The sequence below is a fragment of the Salmo trutta genome, chromosome 7 (genome assembly GCF_901001165.1).
Source record: "Salmo trutta chromosome 7, fSalTru1.1, whole genome shotgun sequence".
Taxonomy (NCBI): domain Eukaryota; kingdom Metazoa; phylum Chordata; class Actinopteri; order Salmoniformes; family Salmonidae; genus Salmo; species Salmo trutta.
Window position 1 is genome coordinate 56,614,775 of NC_042963.1, and position 15,741 is coordinate 56,630,515.

The 15,741-nt window shown below is 41.5% G+C and overlaps 1 protein-coding gene across 2 annotated transcripts in view; it reads right to left on the minus strand.

The window, feature by feature from the left end:
- Nucleotides 1–2,833: 2,833 nt before the first annotated feature.
- LOC115196574 (plakophilin-3-like) overlaps nt 2,834–15,741 on the minus strand; it is a 51,161-nt gene continuing 38,253 nt past the window's right edge. For both annotated transcript variants that reach the window (XM_029757417.1, XM_029757416.1), the window contains 2 exons: nt 9,571–9,658; nt 2,834–5,213 (listed from right to left, as the gene is read on the minus strand). In XM_029757417.1, the coding sequence (XP_029613277.1) occupies nt 5,172–5,213; nt 9,571–9,658 (130 nt within the window). In that variant the 3' untranslated portion in view covers nt 2,834–5,171. The remainder of the gene's footprint in view (nt 5,214–9,570; nt 9,659–15,741) is intronic.

Here is a 15,741-nt window from a genome sequence, read left to right on the forward strand (position 1 = left end):
CTATGATTATTATTATTTGACCATGCTGGTCATTTACGAACATTTTAACATCTTGACTATGTTCTGTTATAATATCCACCCGGCACAGCCAGAAGAGGACTGGCCACCCCTCATAGCCTGGTTCCTCTCTAGGTTTCTTCCTAGGTTTTTGGCCTTTCTCAGGAGTTTTTCCTAGGGAGTTTTTCCCAGCCACCGTGCTTCTTTCACATGCATTGCTTGCTGTTTGGGGTTTTAGGCTGGGTTTCTGTACAGCACTTTGAGATTTCAGCTGATGTACGAAGGGCTATATAAATAAATTTGATTTGATATAAAGGTTAGTCCTGTAGGTTGGGCCAGATATTAAGGTTAGTCCAGTAGGTTGAGCCAGATATAAAGGTTAGTCCAGTAGGTTGGGCCAGATATAAGGGCTAGTCCTGTAGGTTGGGCCAGATATAAAGGTTAGTCCTGTTGGTTGGGCCAGATATAAAGGTTAGTCCTGTAGGTTGGGCCAGATATAAAGGTTAGTCCAGTAGGTTGGGCCAGATATAAGGGCTAGTCCTGTAGGTTGGGCCAGATATAAAGGTTAGTCCTGTAGGTTGGGCCAGATATAAAGGTTAGTCCAGTAGGTTGGGCCAGATATAAAGGTTAGTCCTGTAGGTTGGGCCAGATATAAAGGTTAGTCCTGTAGGTTGGGCCAGATATAAAGGTTAGTCCAGTAGGTTGGGCCAGATATAAAGGTTAGTCCAGTAGGTTGGGCCAGATATAAAGGTTATTCCAGTAGGTTGGGCCAGATATAAAGGTTAGTCCTGTAGGTTGGGCCAGATATAAAGGTTAGTCCTGTAGGTTGGGCCAGATATAAAGGTTAGTCCAGTAGGTTGGGCCAGATATAAGGGCTAGTCCTGTAGGTTGGGCCAGATATAAAGGTTAGTCCTGTAGGTTGGGCCAGATATAAAGGTTAGTCCTGTAGGTTGGGCCAGATATAAAGGTTAGTCCTGTAGGTTGGGCCAGATATAAATGTTAGTCCAGTAGGTTGGGCCAGATATTATATTATTTCAAATATAATCACTCATTGCCATCCTTATAAATCTCAAAATGCCTGGTCTTCAGAGGCTATTTCTAATAAATCTAAACAGATCTTGATCTCTTGGTCAGGTAACTTGGTCAACTGTTGGTCAGGTAGCATGGTCAACTGTTGGTCAGGTAACATGGTCAACTGTTGGTCAGGTAACTTGGTCAACTGTTGGTCAGGTAACTTGGTCAACTGTTGGTCAGGTAACTTGGTCAACGGTTGGTCAGGTAACTTGGTAAAGTGTTGGTCAGGTAACTTGGTCATCTGTTGGTCAGGTAACTTGGTCAACTGTTGGTCAGGTAACTTGGTCAACTGTTGGTCAGGTAACTTAGTCAAGAAAAACTCCTGACCCTGGTAGATATGAAATCTCAATAACAAAACCCATTTAATTACTTTGTCTTTATTAGTTATAAAATATGCTGTTTGTTTGACACACATTTGCAGTGAACAGTTAAAAAGCACGATGTAAAAATAAAAAATACATGTTTTCCATATGGTAGATAGAGTTAAGAGTAGTCTCATGGTCCAATTATGGACACAGCAGATCAGACGTCGTCGCGTGAAATATATTTTTCAAAACATTCATGTTATTCTAATACCAATATTCATCTGAACATACTTTACTAAGAAAATAGAGTTAAAATATATAAATCTGCTTTATATTTACCCATTGAATATATATATATATATATATATATATATATATATATATATATCAATACCAAAAATAGACTTGAACAACACCTTTAAAGAGGAAGGTCTTATTTAAATACAGTGCGGTCCACAATTAGTGACACCCTTGATAAAGTTTAGCAAAAATGAAAATCTAAAAGAATTACAAAAAAATGTAAAATACTATATTGTATGATCCAAAAAAATTGGGAAATTATATTAACGTATACTACTACAATTGCTCAGACAAACAGATTTTGTTAACAAGTAATAAAACAATTATTGACACCCGTTTTCAACACCTCACCTTGCGAGGATAACAGCACTGAGCTTTTCTCCAAAATATTTTATGAGTTGGAGGACACATTGGGACGGATCTTAGACCATTCCTCCATACAGAATCTATCCAGATCAATGATATCCTTTGTCTGTTCTTATGGACTACCCTCTTCAATTCAAACTTGCACATCATCATCTGCTCATCTATCACTCCAGTGTTAATCTGCTAAATTTTAATTACTTTGCTACTATGGCCTATTTATTGCCTTACCTCCTCATGCCATTTGCACACACTGTATATAGACTCTTTTTTCTCTATTGTGTTATTGACTGTACGCTTGTTTATTCCAAGTGTAACTCAGTGTTGTTGTTTGTGTCGCACTGCTTTGCTTTATCTTGGCCAGGTTGCAGTTATAAATGATAACTTGTTCTCAACTAGCCTACCTGGTAAAAATAAAAAAAAATAAAAAAAAGGTTTTCAATGTGTTCCAAGTCCGGAAACTGAGATGGCCCTTGCAACCAGAACCAGTGAAAGGAACATATCGCCATAACATCAAAGCTCCACCACCATATTTTACAGTAGGTATGGGGATCTTTTCTGCTCACGCATTTTCATTTAGATGCCATTGGTATATATATATATATATACCAATGGTGTGCCTGGCCAAAGAGCTCTATTTCCGTGTCATCCAACAAATGTAATTTCCTGGAGTTGGATAAACAGCATTGGCACATGGATTGGAACTCCGCATATTTGAATTATGTCTTTTATACAGTTAGTTTTACTCATCTTTATCAAAGATGTCAATAACTTGGGACCCCAATGCACTTGTATGCTCTGTTTACAAAACATTTTTATATTTACATTATGCTTAAGATACAAATCCAATATTGCAGCATTCTCTTAAAGAGAGTAACAACGAATGCATGCTCCCCCCCCCCCCCACAAGCCTTGAAAACATAAATGTTGGACTATGATGGTTGACTTAATCCAGAAAACACCCCAGACATTAAAACAAACAGTATGTTATGGCAAGTGATCAACTTAAAACATTGCATTGACATGAGTTTGATATGACAAATCCGCTTAACTTGTAAAACTAACGTTGTTGAAAACAAGAAAGGATCTTTTTGCTATATAAATCTATATTCAACATGTAAGGTACTTCATAAAGTTTCTGTAAAGCTGAATTAGAATTTCAGGACATTCACGCAGGTGTCAGTAGCTCCGTTTTATCCACACATTCATTAAAAACGTTAATTCAGTTCTAATTTATGACTCATTATAACTCTCAGTGATACTCTGGTTTATAACTCATTATAACTCTCAGTGATACTCTGGTTTATAACTCTGTGATATTCTGGTTTATAACTCATTATAACTTTCAGTGATACTCTGGTTTATAACTCTGTGATATTCTGGTTTATAACTCATTATAACTCTCAGTGATACTCTGGTTTATAACTCATTATAACTCTCAGTGATATTCTGGTTTATGACTCATTATAACTCTCTGTGATATTCTGGTTTATAACTCATTATAACTCTCAGTGATACTCTGGTTTATATCTCTGTGATATTCTGGTTTATAACTCATTATAACTCTGTGATACTCTGGTTTATAACTCATTATAACTCTGTGATACTCTGGTTTATAACTCACTATAACTCTCAGTGATATTCTGGTTTATAACTCATTATAACTCTGTGATACTCTGGTTTATAACTCATTATAACTCTCAGTGATACTCTGGTTTATAACTCATTATAACTCTCAGTGATACTCTGGTTTATAACTCATTATAACTCAGTGATACTCTGGTTTATAACTCATTATAACTCTCAGTGATACTCTGGTTTATAACTCATTATAACTCTCAGTGATACTCTGGTTTTGTCTGAGAAATAAACCCCCAGGCAACTGAAAAACGAATACAAAAACACAATGAACAACATCAATAATTCAACCACTTAGTAAAAGCCCTGTATTAAAGAGAATAGTTTCATTCCACAGAGCAAGCCATCCTTTACAGTAGATGCTATCTGTAGATAGCCAATGGATGGGGGCTGTAACAGCTGCTTTGGTACTAAGTCAGTGATTGCGTTAGAGCTACAAAATATTAGCCTGGTCCCAGATCAGTTGTGTGCCGTCTTGTAACAATGACCATAGGAGTTGGCTATACAGCACAAAACAGATCTGGGACCAGGTTAACATAACGGAGCACAGAAGTCTTTGTGATTGATGCCAAACCATCTCTGGGTGGGGCAGGGAGAAACTGTAAGAGCCATATAGCATTATTGGTTACAGCAGTATGATTTGTTGCATTGACGAAAAAAAGAAAAAAAAGGTCCCTGAATCCACCATAAAGTCCATACAGCATTCAACATAAAACATTCAAACATACAGCATTGAATACATACGGCATTAAAACAGGGGGAAAGTGAGGATCCGTTTTCATCATAGAACAACATCAAGGTTGTCCCTATACAGGTTCCATCTTTATTGTCACTTTCTTTAGAGTCCATCTAACTCTGTAGTGTAGTCCATCTAACTCTGTAGTGTAGTCCATCTAACTCTGTAGTGTAGTCCATCTAACTCTGTAGTGTAGTCCATCTAACTCTGTAGTGTAGTCCATCTAACTCTGTAGTGTAGTCCATCTAACTCTGTAGTGTAGTCCATCTAACTCTATAGTGTAGTCCATCTAACTCTATAGTGTAGTCCATCTAACTCTGTAGTGTAGTCCATCTAACTCTGTAGTGTAGTCCATCTAACCCCATAGTGTAGTCCATCTAACTCTGTAGTGTAGTCTATCTAACTCTGTAGTGTAGTCCATCTAACTCTGTAGTGTAGTCCATCTAACTCTGTAGTGTAGTCCATCTAACTCTGTAGTGTAGTCCATCTAACTCTGTAGTGTAGTCCATCTAACTCTGTAGTGTAGTCCATCTAACTCTGTAGTGTAGTCCATCTAACTCTGTAGTGTAGTCCATCTAACTCTATAGTGTAGTCCATCTAACTCTATAGTGTAGTCCATCTAACTCCATGTGTGCGTAAGTAGGAAGAAGCCCAAGGTGCTGTTCTCAGTTTGACAGACGGTCCTTGATCACTGAAGTGTTCACACGCGTTTCCAGCCACTCGACAGAAAGAGAGAGAGACATTGCATCTGTTCCTTTTTAGATGGTCACGTCTGCAAAGTCAGGTCGTGTGAATCCTTTCTGTAAAACACAAACATGAAAGACATTTTGTCAGGACATATATCAAAAGGATGTCTCAAACTGTTTAGCCTGTCCACTTGGCTTTTTGTTGTAGGCTTTCAGTTTGACTGTTCTTTCAAGATACAAGACAAAACTTAGTTCCCAGTAGCTAATAGTAACTGTAATATTTAAACACCAGGGACAGTAAATATGATATACCTGCTACCAATCAATATACCAGGGACAGTAATTATTATATAGCTGCTACCAATCAATGTTTTGAATAGTTTATTTTAACACGAAACTGTTAAAATAGTTCTGCAGGTATTGTAGAGGGAGGTAAATATAGTGGGAGTGTTCAGACTTGTTCATCGGGAAATGCCCTGAGTATGTGAGTGAGAGAGAGAGAGAGAGAGGAGAGAGAGAGAGGAGAGAGAGAGAGAGAGAGAGAGAGAGAGAGAGAGAGAGAGAGAGAGAGAGAGAGAGAAGGAGAGAGAGAGAGGAGAGAGAGAGAGTAGAGAGAGAGAGGACGAGAGACAGACCGACAGACAGACAGACAGACAGACAGACAGACAGACAGACAGACAGACAGACAGACAGACAGACAGACAGACAGACAGACAGACAGACAGACAGACAGACAGAGAGAGAAAAAAGAGAGAGAGAGACAGAGAGAGAGAAAAAGAGAGAGAGAAAAAGAGAGAGAGAGACAGAGAGAGAGAGAGACACAGAGACACAGAGAGCGACACAGAGAGAGAGCGAGAGACACAGAGAGAGAGCGAGAGACAGAGAGAGAGACATAGAGACAGAGAGAGAGCGAGAGACAGAGAGAGAGAGACATAGAGACAGAGAGAGAGACATAGAGACAGAGAGAGAGCGAGAGACAGAGAGAGAGAGACATAGAGACAGAGAGAGAGCGAGAGACAGAGAGAGACAGAGACACAGAGAGAGAGAGAGACAGAGACACAGAGAGAGACAGAGACACAGAGAGACACAGAGACACAGAGAGAGACAGAGACAGAGCGAGAGACAGAGACAGAGCGAGAGACCGAGAGAGAGAAAAAGAGAGAGAGAAAAAGAGAGAGAGAGGGAGAGAGAGACAGAGAGAGAGAGAGACACAGAGAGAGAGAGACACAGAGAGAGAGAGACAGAGAGAGAGCGAGAGACACAGAGAGAGACACAGAGAGAGAGCGAGAGACAGAGAGAGAGAGACATAGAGACAGAGAGAGAGCGAGAGACAGAGAGAGAGAGACGGAGACACAGAGAGAGAGAGAGAGAGACAGAGACACAGAGACAGAGAGAGAGCGAGAGACACAGAGAGAGAGCGAGAGACACAGAGAGAGAGAGAGACAGAGAGACAGAGAGAGAGCGAGAGACACAGAGAGAGCGAGACACAGAGAGAGAGGGAGAGACAGAGACAGAGAGAGACAGAGAGAGAGACAGAGAGAGAGCGAAAGACACAGAGAGAGAGCTGCACCTTTAGGCGAGGCAGACCACCATCTAAAAAGCAATCTTTCTAGCAAGCCACTCCCTGGGAGTCATCGTGTGTGAACATACAGACTACAGTAGGTAGGAACAGTTAGGGAAGTATTTTTATTAGAATATGGACAGCTCTGATTCCCCTACCAGACAAGAGAAGACAGCAGACAGCATTGTAGCTACTGTAGTTGAAAATAGAGCAACAGGAAAAGGAGAGGTATTCACACAGGGAATCCCCCTCACTACTCATTATTAACCAATGTCCTAATACTGTATTCACACAGGGAATCCCCCTCACTACTCATTATTAACCAATGTCCTAATACTGTATTCACACAGGGAATCCCCCTCACTACTCATTATTAACCAATGTCCTAATACTGTATTCACACAGGGAATCCCCCTCACTACTCATTATTAACCAATGTCCTAATACTGTATTCACACAGGGAATCCCCCTCACTACTCATTATTAACCAATGTCCTAATACTGTATTCACACAGGGAATCCCCCTCACTACTCATTATTAACCAATGTCCTAATACTGTATTCACACAGGGAATCCCCCTCACTACTCATTATTAACCAATGTCCTAATACTGTATTCACACAGGGAATCCCCCTCACTACTCATTATTAACCAATGTCCTAATACTGTATTCACACAGGGAATCCCCCTCACTACTCATTATTAACCAATGTCCTAATACTGTATTCACACAGGGAATCCCCCTCACTACTCATTATTAACCAATGTCCTAATACTGTATTCACACAGGGAATCCCCCTCACTACTCATTATTAACCAATGTCCTAATACTGTATTCACACAGGGAATCCCCCTCACTACTCATTATTAACCAATGTCCTAATACTGTATTCACACAGGGAATCCCCCTCACTACTCATTATTAACCAATGTCCTAATACTGTATTCACACAGGGAATCCCCCTCACTACTCATTATTAACCAATGTCCTAATACTGTATTCACACAGGGAATCCCCCTCACTACTCATTATTAACCAATGTCCTAATACTGTATTCACACAGGGAATCCCCCTCACTACTCATTATTAACCAATGTCCTAATACTGTATTCACACAGGGAATCCCCCTCACTACTCATTATTAACCAATGTCCTAATACTGTATTCACACAGGGAATCCCCCTCACTACTCATTATTAACCAATGTCCTAATACTGTATTCACACAGGGAATCCCCCTCACTACTCATTATTAACCAATGTCCTAATACTGTATTCACACAGGGAATCCCCCTCACTACTCATTATTAACCAATGTCCTAATACTGTATTCACACAGGGAATCCCCCTCACTACTCATTATTAACCAATGTCCTAATACTGTATTCACACAGGGAATCCCCCTCACTACTCATTATTAACCAATGTCCTAATACTGTATTCACACAGGGAATCCCCCTCACTACTCATTATTAACCAATGTCCTAATACTGTATTCACGTAGCTATTTTTTAAATATATATGAATTTTTTTTTCTTTTTTCGGTGGAGCAGCTAACTTCCATTCGTTTTACACATTTTGCCATTGGGGAAAGAGAAAAATGTTGCTGTTTTAAAGCTAATCTCATGCTATTCTACAGATTTTGCCATGAGGCTGAGAGAAAATGTTGCTGTATTAAAGCTAATTTCCTGTAATTAAACACACTTTAGCCATGGGACAGAGAGGAAAATGTGCACCTGTATAGCTCATCTCATGCTATTCTACACATTTTGCCATGAGGTTGAGAGAAAATGTTGCTGTTTTAAAGCTAATGAAAGCTGAAATTTAGTTGCGTTGACTAATAAATAAACAATAAACTAATAAAGCTGTCTTGTTTGCTAAATGAACAAATGAAGTAGTCAGAGCATTGGTGCATATAGCCATAGAAGCACAGTGACATACTGAATACCTCAATCTAGTCATATTCATGGCTTATTAGGGGATGTGGCTTTCAGTTAGTTATTTTTGGCAACCCATCCTACGAGAGTGAATGTCATTCTTGGTCATCTGTTCTGTTATATTTAATCAAATCGGACTAACCCAGTGTACTGCTTGCTATCAATTCTATCTAATGGTTTTTGCATGTTTAGGTAAAAAGACAAATAATGTCCTGTTTGGAACACAGAACATATACAGTGTAAATATATATATATATATATACACACTGTAATGTGTAATCTGGCTCCCGGGCCCACCCATACCTACGCCCCTGTAATGTACAATATCAGTGGTTTGCTCAGAAAGCTTACTCCTGACTGTTGCTGTGATTCACATAGCAGTGTGTGTTAGTATCCCCTTCCAACTAAATGACCCAGCAATGAGACTTCTCAACCTCCTCTCTCCTAGTACTAGAGAACATGTGTTCTGTCCACCTCCTCTCTCCTAGTACTAGAGAACATGTGTTCTGTCCATAGTACCCCCTCCTCTCTCTCCTAGTACTAGAGAACATGTGTTCTGTCCATAGTACCCCCTCCTCTCTCCTAGTACTAGAGAACATGTGTTCTGTCCACCTCCTCTCTCCTAGTACTAGAGAACATGTGTTCTGTCCATAGTACCCCCCCCTCTCTCCTAGTACTAGAGAACATGTGTTCTGTCCATAGTACCCCCTCCTCTCTCCTAGTACTAGATAACATGTGTTCTGTCCATAGTACCCCCTCCTCTCTCTCCTAGTACTAGAGAACATGTGTTCTGTCCATAGTACCCCCTCCTCTCTACCGTTCTCCAGTAGTCTATGATCCTCCTCTCTACCGTTCTCCAGTAGTCTATGATCCTCCTCTCTACCGTTCTCCAGTAGTCTATGACCCTCCTCTCTACCGTTCTCCAGTAGTCTATGATCCTCCTCTCTACCGTTCTCCAGTGGTGTTTCTCACCTGTTTGTAGTCCTTGTGCAGCTTCTTGTATTGGAACATGTTGCAGAGGACTGTTGCTGCTGCTTTGGATGCTTTCAGCTTCCCAGGACTACAAGAGAGACAACATGAAGACCAGGTTAAAAACTAGCAGGCCAGGTTAAAAACTAGCAGGGCTACAAGAGAGACAACATGAAGATCAGGTTAAAAACTAGCAGGGCTATAAGAGAAACAACATGAAGATCAGGTTATGAACTAGCAGGGCTATAAGAGAAACAACATGAAGACCAGGTTAAAAACTAGCAGGGCTACAAGAGAGACATCATGAAGACCAGGTTAAAAACTAGCAGGGCTACAAGAGAGACAACATGAAGACCAGGTTAAAAACTAGCAGGGCTACAAGAGAGACAACATGAAGGTCAGGTTCGTTAGGTATGCGTAACTGGCTGTAAGGGAGTCAGGCGCAGGAGAGCAGAAGTCGGGTAGCCAAAGGAGCCTTTTATTTTGGCACTAAGAACACTAATCACAATGTGGGTTGACATAACCCAGCGCAAACCAGTCTAGTGTGCACATACACGAAACAACAAATAATTCCACACACAGACATGGGGGGAACAGGGGGTTATATACACGTCTAATACTGAGGGAATTGAAACCAGGTGTGTAGGAAAACAAGACAAGACAAATGGAAAAATTAAAGGTGGATCGGCGATGGTTCGAAAACCGGTGACGTCGACCGCCGAACGCCGCCCGAACAAGGAGAGGAACCGACTTCGGCGGAAGTCGTGACGAGGTTAAAAACTAGCAGTTGGACTTGAGATTCGCTGGAATGTTCTAAAGCAGGGTTTTTCAAGATGAAAGAGTTCAAGACTTAATTAAGATCCCAAAAGGACTTTCAGTTTGACTTTTCTTAATTAAAAGATCACAAAAGGACTGCCTTAGCTTTTTGTTGAAGACTTTCAGTTTGACTGTTCTTTCAAGACACAAGACAAAACTTAGTTCCCAGTAGCTAATACATAACTGGAATATTTACACACCAGGGACAGTAAATATGATATACCTGCTACCAATCAATATACCAGGGACAGTAAATATTATATAGCTGCTACCAATCAATATACCAGGGACAGTAAATATTATATAGCTGCTACCAATCAATATACCAGGGACAGTAAATATTATATAGCTGCTACCAATTAATATACCAGGGACAGTAAATATTATATAGCTGCTACCAATCAATATACCAGGGACAGTAAATATTATATAGCTGCTACCAATCAATATACCAGGGACAGTAAATTTATTTATTTATTTATTTTATTTTATTTCACCTTTATTTAACCAGGTAGGCAAGTTGAGAACAAGTTCTCATTTACAATTGCGACCTGGCCAAGATAAAGCAAAGCAGTTCGACAACATACAAAAACACAGAGTTACACATGGAGTAAAACAACATACAATCAATGATGCAGTAGAAAAAAAATAAGACTATATACAATGTGAGCAAATGATGTGAGATAATGGAGGTAAAGGCAAAAAATGCCATGGTGGCAAAGTAAATAAAGTATGGCAAGAAAAAAACACTGGAATGGTAGATTTGTAGTTTGAAGAAAGTTAAAAGTTAAAATATAAATATAAATAATATGGTGCAAAGGAGCAAAATAAATAAAATAAATAAATACAGTAGGGGAAAAGGTAGTAGTTTGGGCTCAATTAAAGATGGGCTATGTACAGGTGCAGAGATCTGTGAGCTGCTCTGATAGCAGGTGCTTAAAGCTAGTGAGGGAGATAAGTGTTTCCAGTTTTAGAGATTTTTGTAGTTCGTTCCAATCATTGGCAGCTGAGAACTGGAAGGAGAGACGACCAAAGGAGGAGTTGGCTTTAGGGGTGACCAGAGAGATATACCTGCTGGAGCGCGTGCTACAGGTGGGTGCTGCTATGGTGACCAGTGAGCGGAGATAAGGGGGGACTTTACCTAGCAGGGTCTTGTAGATGACCTGGAGCCAATGTGTTTGGCGACGATGATGAAGTGAAGGCCAGCCAACGAGAGCATACAGGTCGCAGTGGTGGGTTGTATATGGGGCTTTGGTGACAAAACGGATGGCACTGTGATAGACTGCATCCAGCTTGTTGAGTAGGGTATTGGAGGCTATTTTGTAAATGACATCGCCGAAGTCGAGGATTGGTAGGATGGTCAGTTTTACGAGGGTATGTTTGGCAGCATGAGTGAAGGATGCTTTGTTGCGAAATAGGAAGCTAATTCTAGATTTCACTTTGGATTGGAGATGATTGATGTGAGTCTGGAAGGAGAGTTTACAGTCTAACCAGACACCTAGGTATTTGTAGTTGTCCACAAATTCTAAGTTAGAACCGTCCAGAGAAGTGATGCTGGATGGGCGGGCAGGTGCAGGCAGCGATCGGTTGAAGAGCATACATTTAGTTTTACTTGTGTTTAGGAGCAGTTGGAGACCACGGAAGGAGAGTTGAATGGCATTGAAGCTCGTCTGGAGGGTTGTTAACACAGTGTCCAAAGAAGGGCCAGAAGTATACAGAATGGTGTCGTCTGCGTAGAGGTGGATCAGAGATTCACCAGCAGCAAGAGCGACATCATTTATGTATACAGAGAAAAGAGTTGGCCCAAGAATTGAACCCTGTGGTACCCCCATAGAGACTGCCAGAGGTCCAGACAGTAGGCCCTCCGATTTGACACACTGAACTCTGTCAGAGAAGTAGTTGGTGAACCAGGCGACGCAATCGTTTGAGAAACCAAGGCTACTAAGTCTGCCGATGAGGATGTGGTGATTAACAGAGTCAAAAGCTTTGGCCAGGTCAATGAATACGGCAGCACAGTAATGTTTCTTATCGATGGCGGTTACGATGTCGTTTAGGACCTTGAGCGTGGCTGAGGTGCACCCATGACCAGCTCTGAAACCAGATTGCATAGCGGAGAGGGTGCGGTGGGATTCAAAATAGTCGGTAATCTGTTTGTTGACTTGGCTTTCGAAGACCTTAGAAAGGCAGGGTAGGATGGATATAGGTCTGTAGCAACTTGGGTCAAGAGTGTCACCTCCTTTGAAGAGGGGGATGACAGCAGCTGCTTTCCAATCTATGGGAATCTCAGACGACACGAAAGAGAGGTTGAACAGGCTAGTAATAGGGGTTGCAATAATTTCGGCAGATAATTTTAGAAAGAAAGGGTCCAGATTGTCAAGCCCAGCTGATTTGTAGGGGTCCAGATTTTGCAGCTCTTTCAGAACATCAGCTGAATGGATTTGGGAGAAGGAGAAATGGGGGAGGCTTGGGCGAGTAGCTGTGGGGGGTGCAGTGCTGTTGAATGCAGTAGGGGTAGTTAGGTGGAAAGCATGGCCAGCCATAGAAAAATGCTTATTGAAATTCTCAATTATAGTGGGCTTATCGGTGGTGACAGAGTTTCCTATCCTCAGTGCAGTGGGCAGTTGGGAGGAGGTGTTCTTATTCTCCATGGACTTTACAATGTCCCAGAACTTTTTAGAGTTGGAGTTGCACGAAGCAAATTTCTGTTTGAAAAAGCTAGCCTTGGCGTTTCTAACTGCCTGTGTGTATTGGTTTCTAACTTCCCTAAAAAGTTGCATATCGCGGGGGCAGTTCGATGCTAATGCAGAACGCCACAGGATATTTTTGTGTTGGTTAAGGGCAGTCAGGTCTGGGGAGAACCAAGGGCTATATCTGTTCCTGGTTCTAAATTTCTTGAAAGGGGCATGCTTATTTAAGATGGAGAGGAAGGCATTTTAAAAAAATAACCAGGCATCCTCTACTGACGGGATGAGGTCAATATCCTTCCAGGATACCAGGGCCAGGTCGATTAGAAAGGCTTGCTCGTTGAAATGTTTCAGGGAGCGTTTGACAGTGATGAGTGGAGGTCGTTTGACCGCTGACCCATTACGGGTGCAGGCAATGAGGCAGTGATCGCTGAGATCTTGGTTGAAAACAGCAGAGGTGTAATTAGAGGGCACATTGGTTAGGATGATATCTATGAGGGTGCCAGTGTTTGCGGCTTTGGGGTTGTACCTGGTGGGTTCATTAATAATTTGTGTGAGATTGAGGGCATCAAGCTTGGATTGTAGAATGGCTGGGGTGTTAAGCATGTCCCAGTTTAGGTCGCCTAGTAGCACAAGCTCTGAAGATAGATGGGGGGCAATCAGTTCACATATGGTGTCCAGAGCACAGCTAGGGGCCGAGGGGGGTCTATAGCAGGCGGCAACGGTGAGAGACTTGTTTTTGGAGAGGTGGATTTTTAAAAGTAGAAGTTCAAATTGTTTGGGTACAGACCTGGATAGCAGGACAGAACTCTGCAAGCTATCTCTGCAGTAGATTGCAACACCGCAACAAATATTATATAGCTGCTACCAATTAATATACCAGGGACAGTAAATATTATATAGCTGCTACCAATTAATATACCAGGGACAGTAAATATTATATAGCTGCTACCAATCAATATACCAGGGACAGTAAATATTATATAGCTGCTACCAATCAATATACCAGGGACAGTAAATATTATATGCCTGCTACCAATCAATACACTGGGGGACAGTAATTATTATATACCCTGGGCTGATCAAGTAGACATTGTCCTAATTTGAGAGGTAAGCATCCTTATCGTGGAAGTGAAATTAGGTATTGTTTCTACTCGTTTATTTTTATTTAACCTTTTATTTAACCTTTTATTTAACCTTTTATTTAACCTTTTATTTAACCTTAATTTAACCAGGAAAAAAATGACTATTTTTGGAGGGGGACCTGGCAAGATGTCAGCAGGAAGAAGTCAGTGTGTACACATTACAAGACAAAACATAAAAAAAATCACAATGGTCAACAACATTATCCTATATCAGAGATTTACTCAGCAAGTGATTTCCTCTCCTCCAGTTTTAAAGTATTTTGCAACTTGTTCCAAGACCAAGGAGCATTAGAAGAGAAGGATATTTTTCCCATTTCAGTCATGGCCTCATAATACTACACCTGTGTGCTTAAGGCAGGGACAGAAAGACAGGGCTGGGTAAATGCTAGGGAAATGTGTTACCACATTGTCTGAAAGGTGGTATAGAGTATGCAAATTGTATTCAGTATCCACTCCTCTTGGAAACACTGTCACTATGGGGACCAATAGTGAAGAAGTGGCCATCTGAATGGCTGTCACTCATAATAACTGACCAGAAAAAACTCTAGGCACTAGTATAGCCGAGAGCCTGTATGCATACTAACAAGTCTAACTCTTCGCTGTTGCAGAACGAGACAGGGCTGTCCACTCTCGCCTTTACTATTACCATTCACACTCGAACCCTGGACATTTCCTCGTCAAATCGCGTGGTCAGTAAAATCTTTTGTCACAACATTCCTACTCATTTTGCATATACCTGCTGTCATGGGAGTTCTTAATGGCCACCAGTTTCTATTAAACATCAGGTTAAATACCAGCAGAAACACTGCTACCAATATTCCTCCCATTCCATACCAGCTGTCATGGGAGTTTTTTTTAACCTCTTTTTCTCCCAATTTCATGGTATCCAATTGGTAGTTACAGTCTTGTCCTATCGCTGCAACTCCCGTACGAACTCGGGAGAGGTGAAGGTCGAGAGCAGTGCGTCCTCCGAGACACAACCCAACCAAGCCGCACTGCTTCTTGACACAATGCCCCATCCAACCCAGAAGCCAGCCGCACCAATGTGTCGGAGGAAACACTGTACATCTGGTGACCGTGTCAACGTGCATTGCGCCCGGCAACACCACAGGAGTCGCGTGATGGGACAAAAACATCCCTGCCGGCCAAACCCTACACTAACCCGGACGACGCAGGGCCAATTGTGCGTCTCCCAGTCGCGGCTGGCTACGTCAGAGCCCGGACTCGAACCAGGAGCTTTAGCAGCATAGCTTAGCACTGTGATGCAGTGCCTTAGACGACTGAGCCATCCGGGAGGCCAGGCCACCAATTTCTCTTAAACACCAGGTTAAATACCAGCAGAAACACTGCTACCAATATTCCTCCCATTCCATACCCGCTGTCGTGGGAGTTCAAATGCAACTCATTTACCCACTCCCACACAGGACAAAGATTTAAGATCAAGGTCCTGATTACCTGCATGTCCCCAAATGTTATTTACATGTTGAAATATCGTTGTGGTCTGTCTTACATAGGGAAAACCCGTAGGA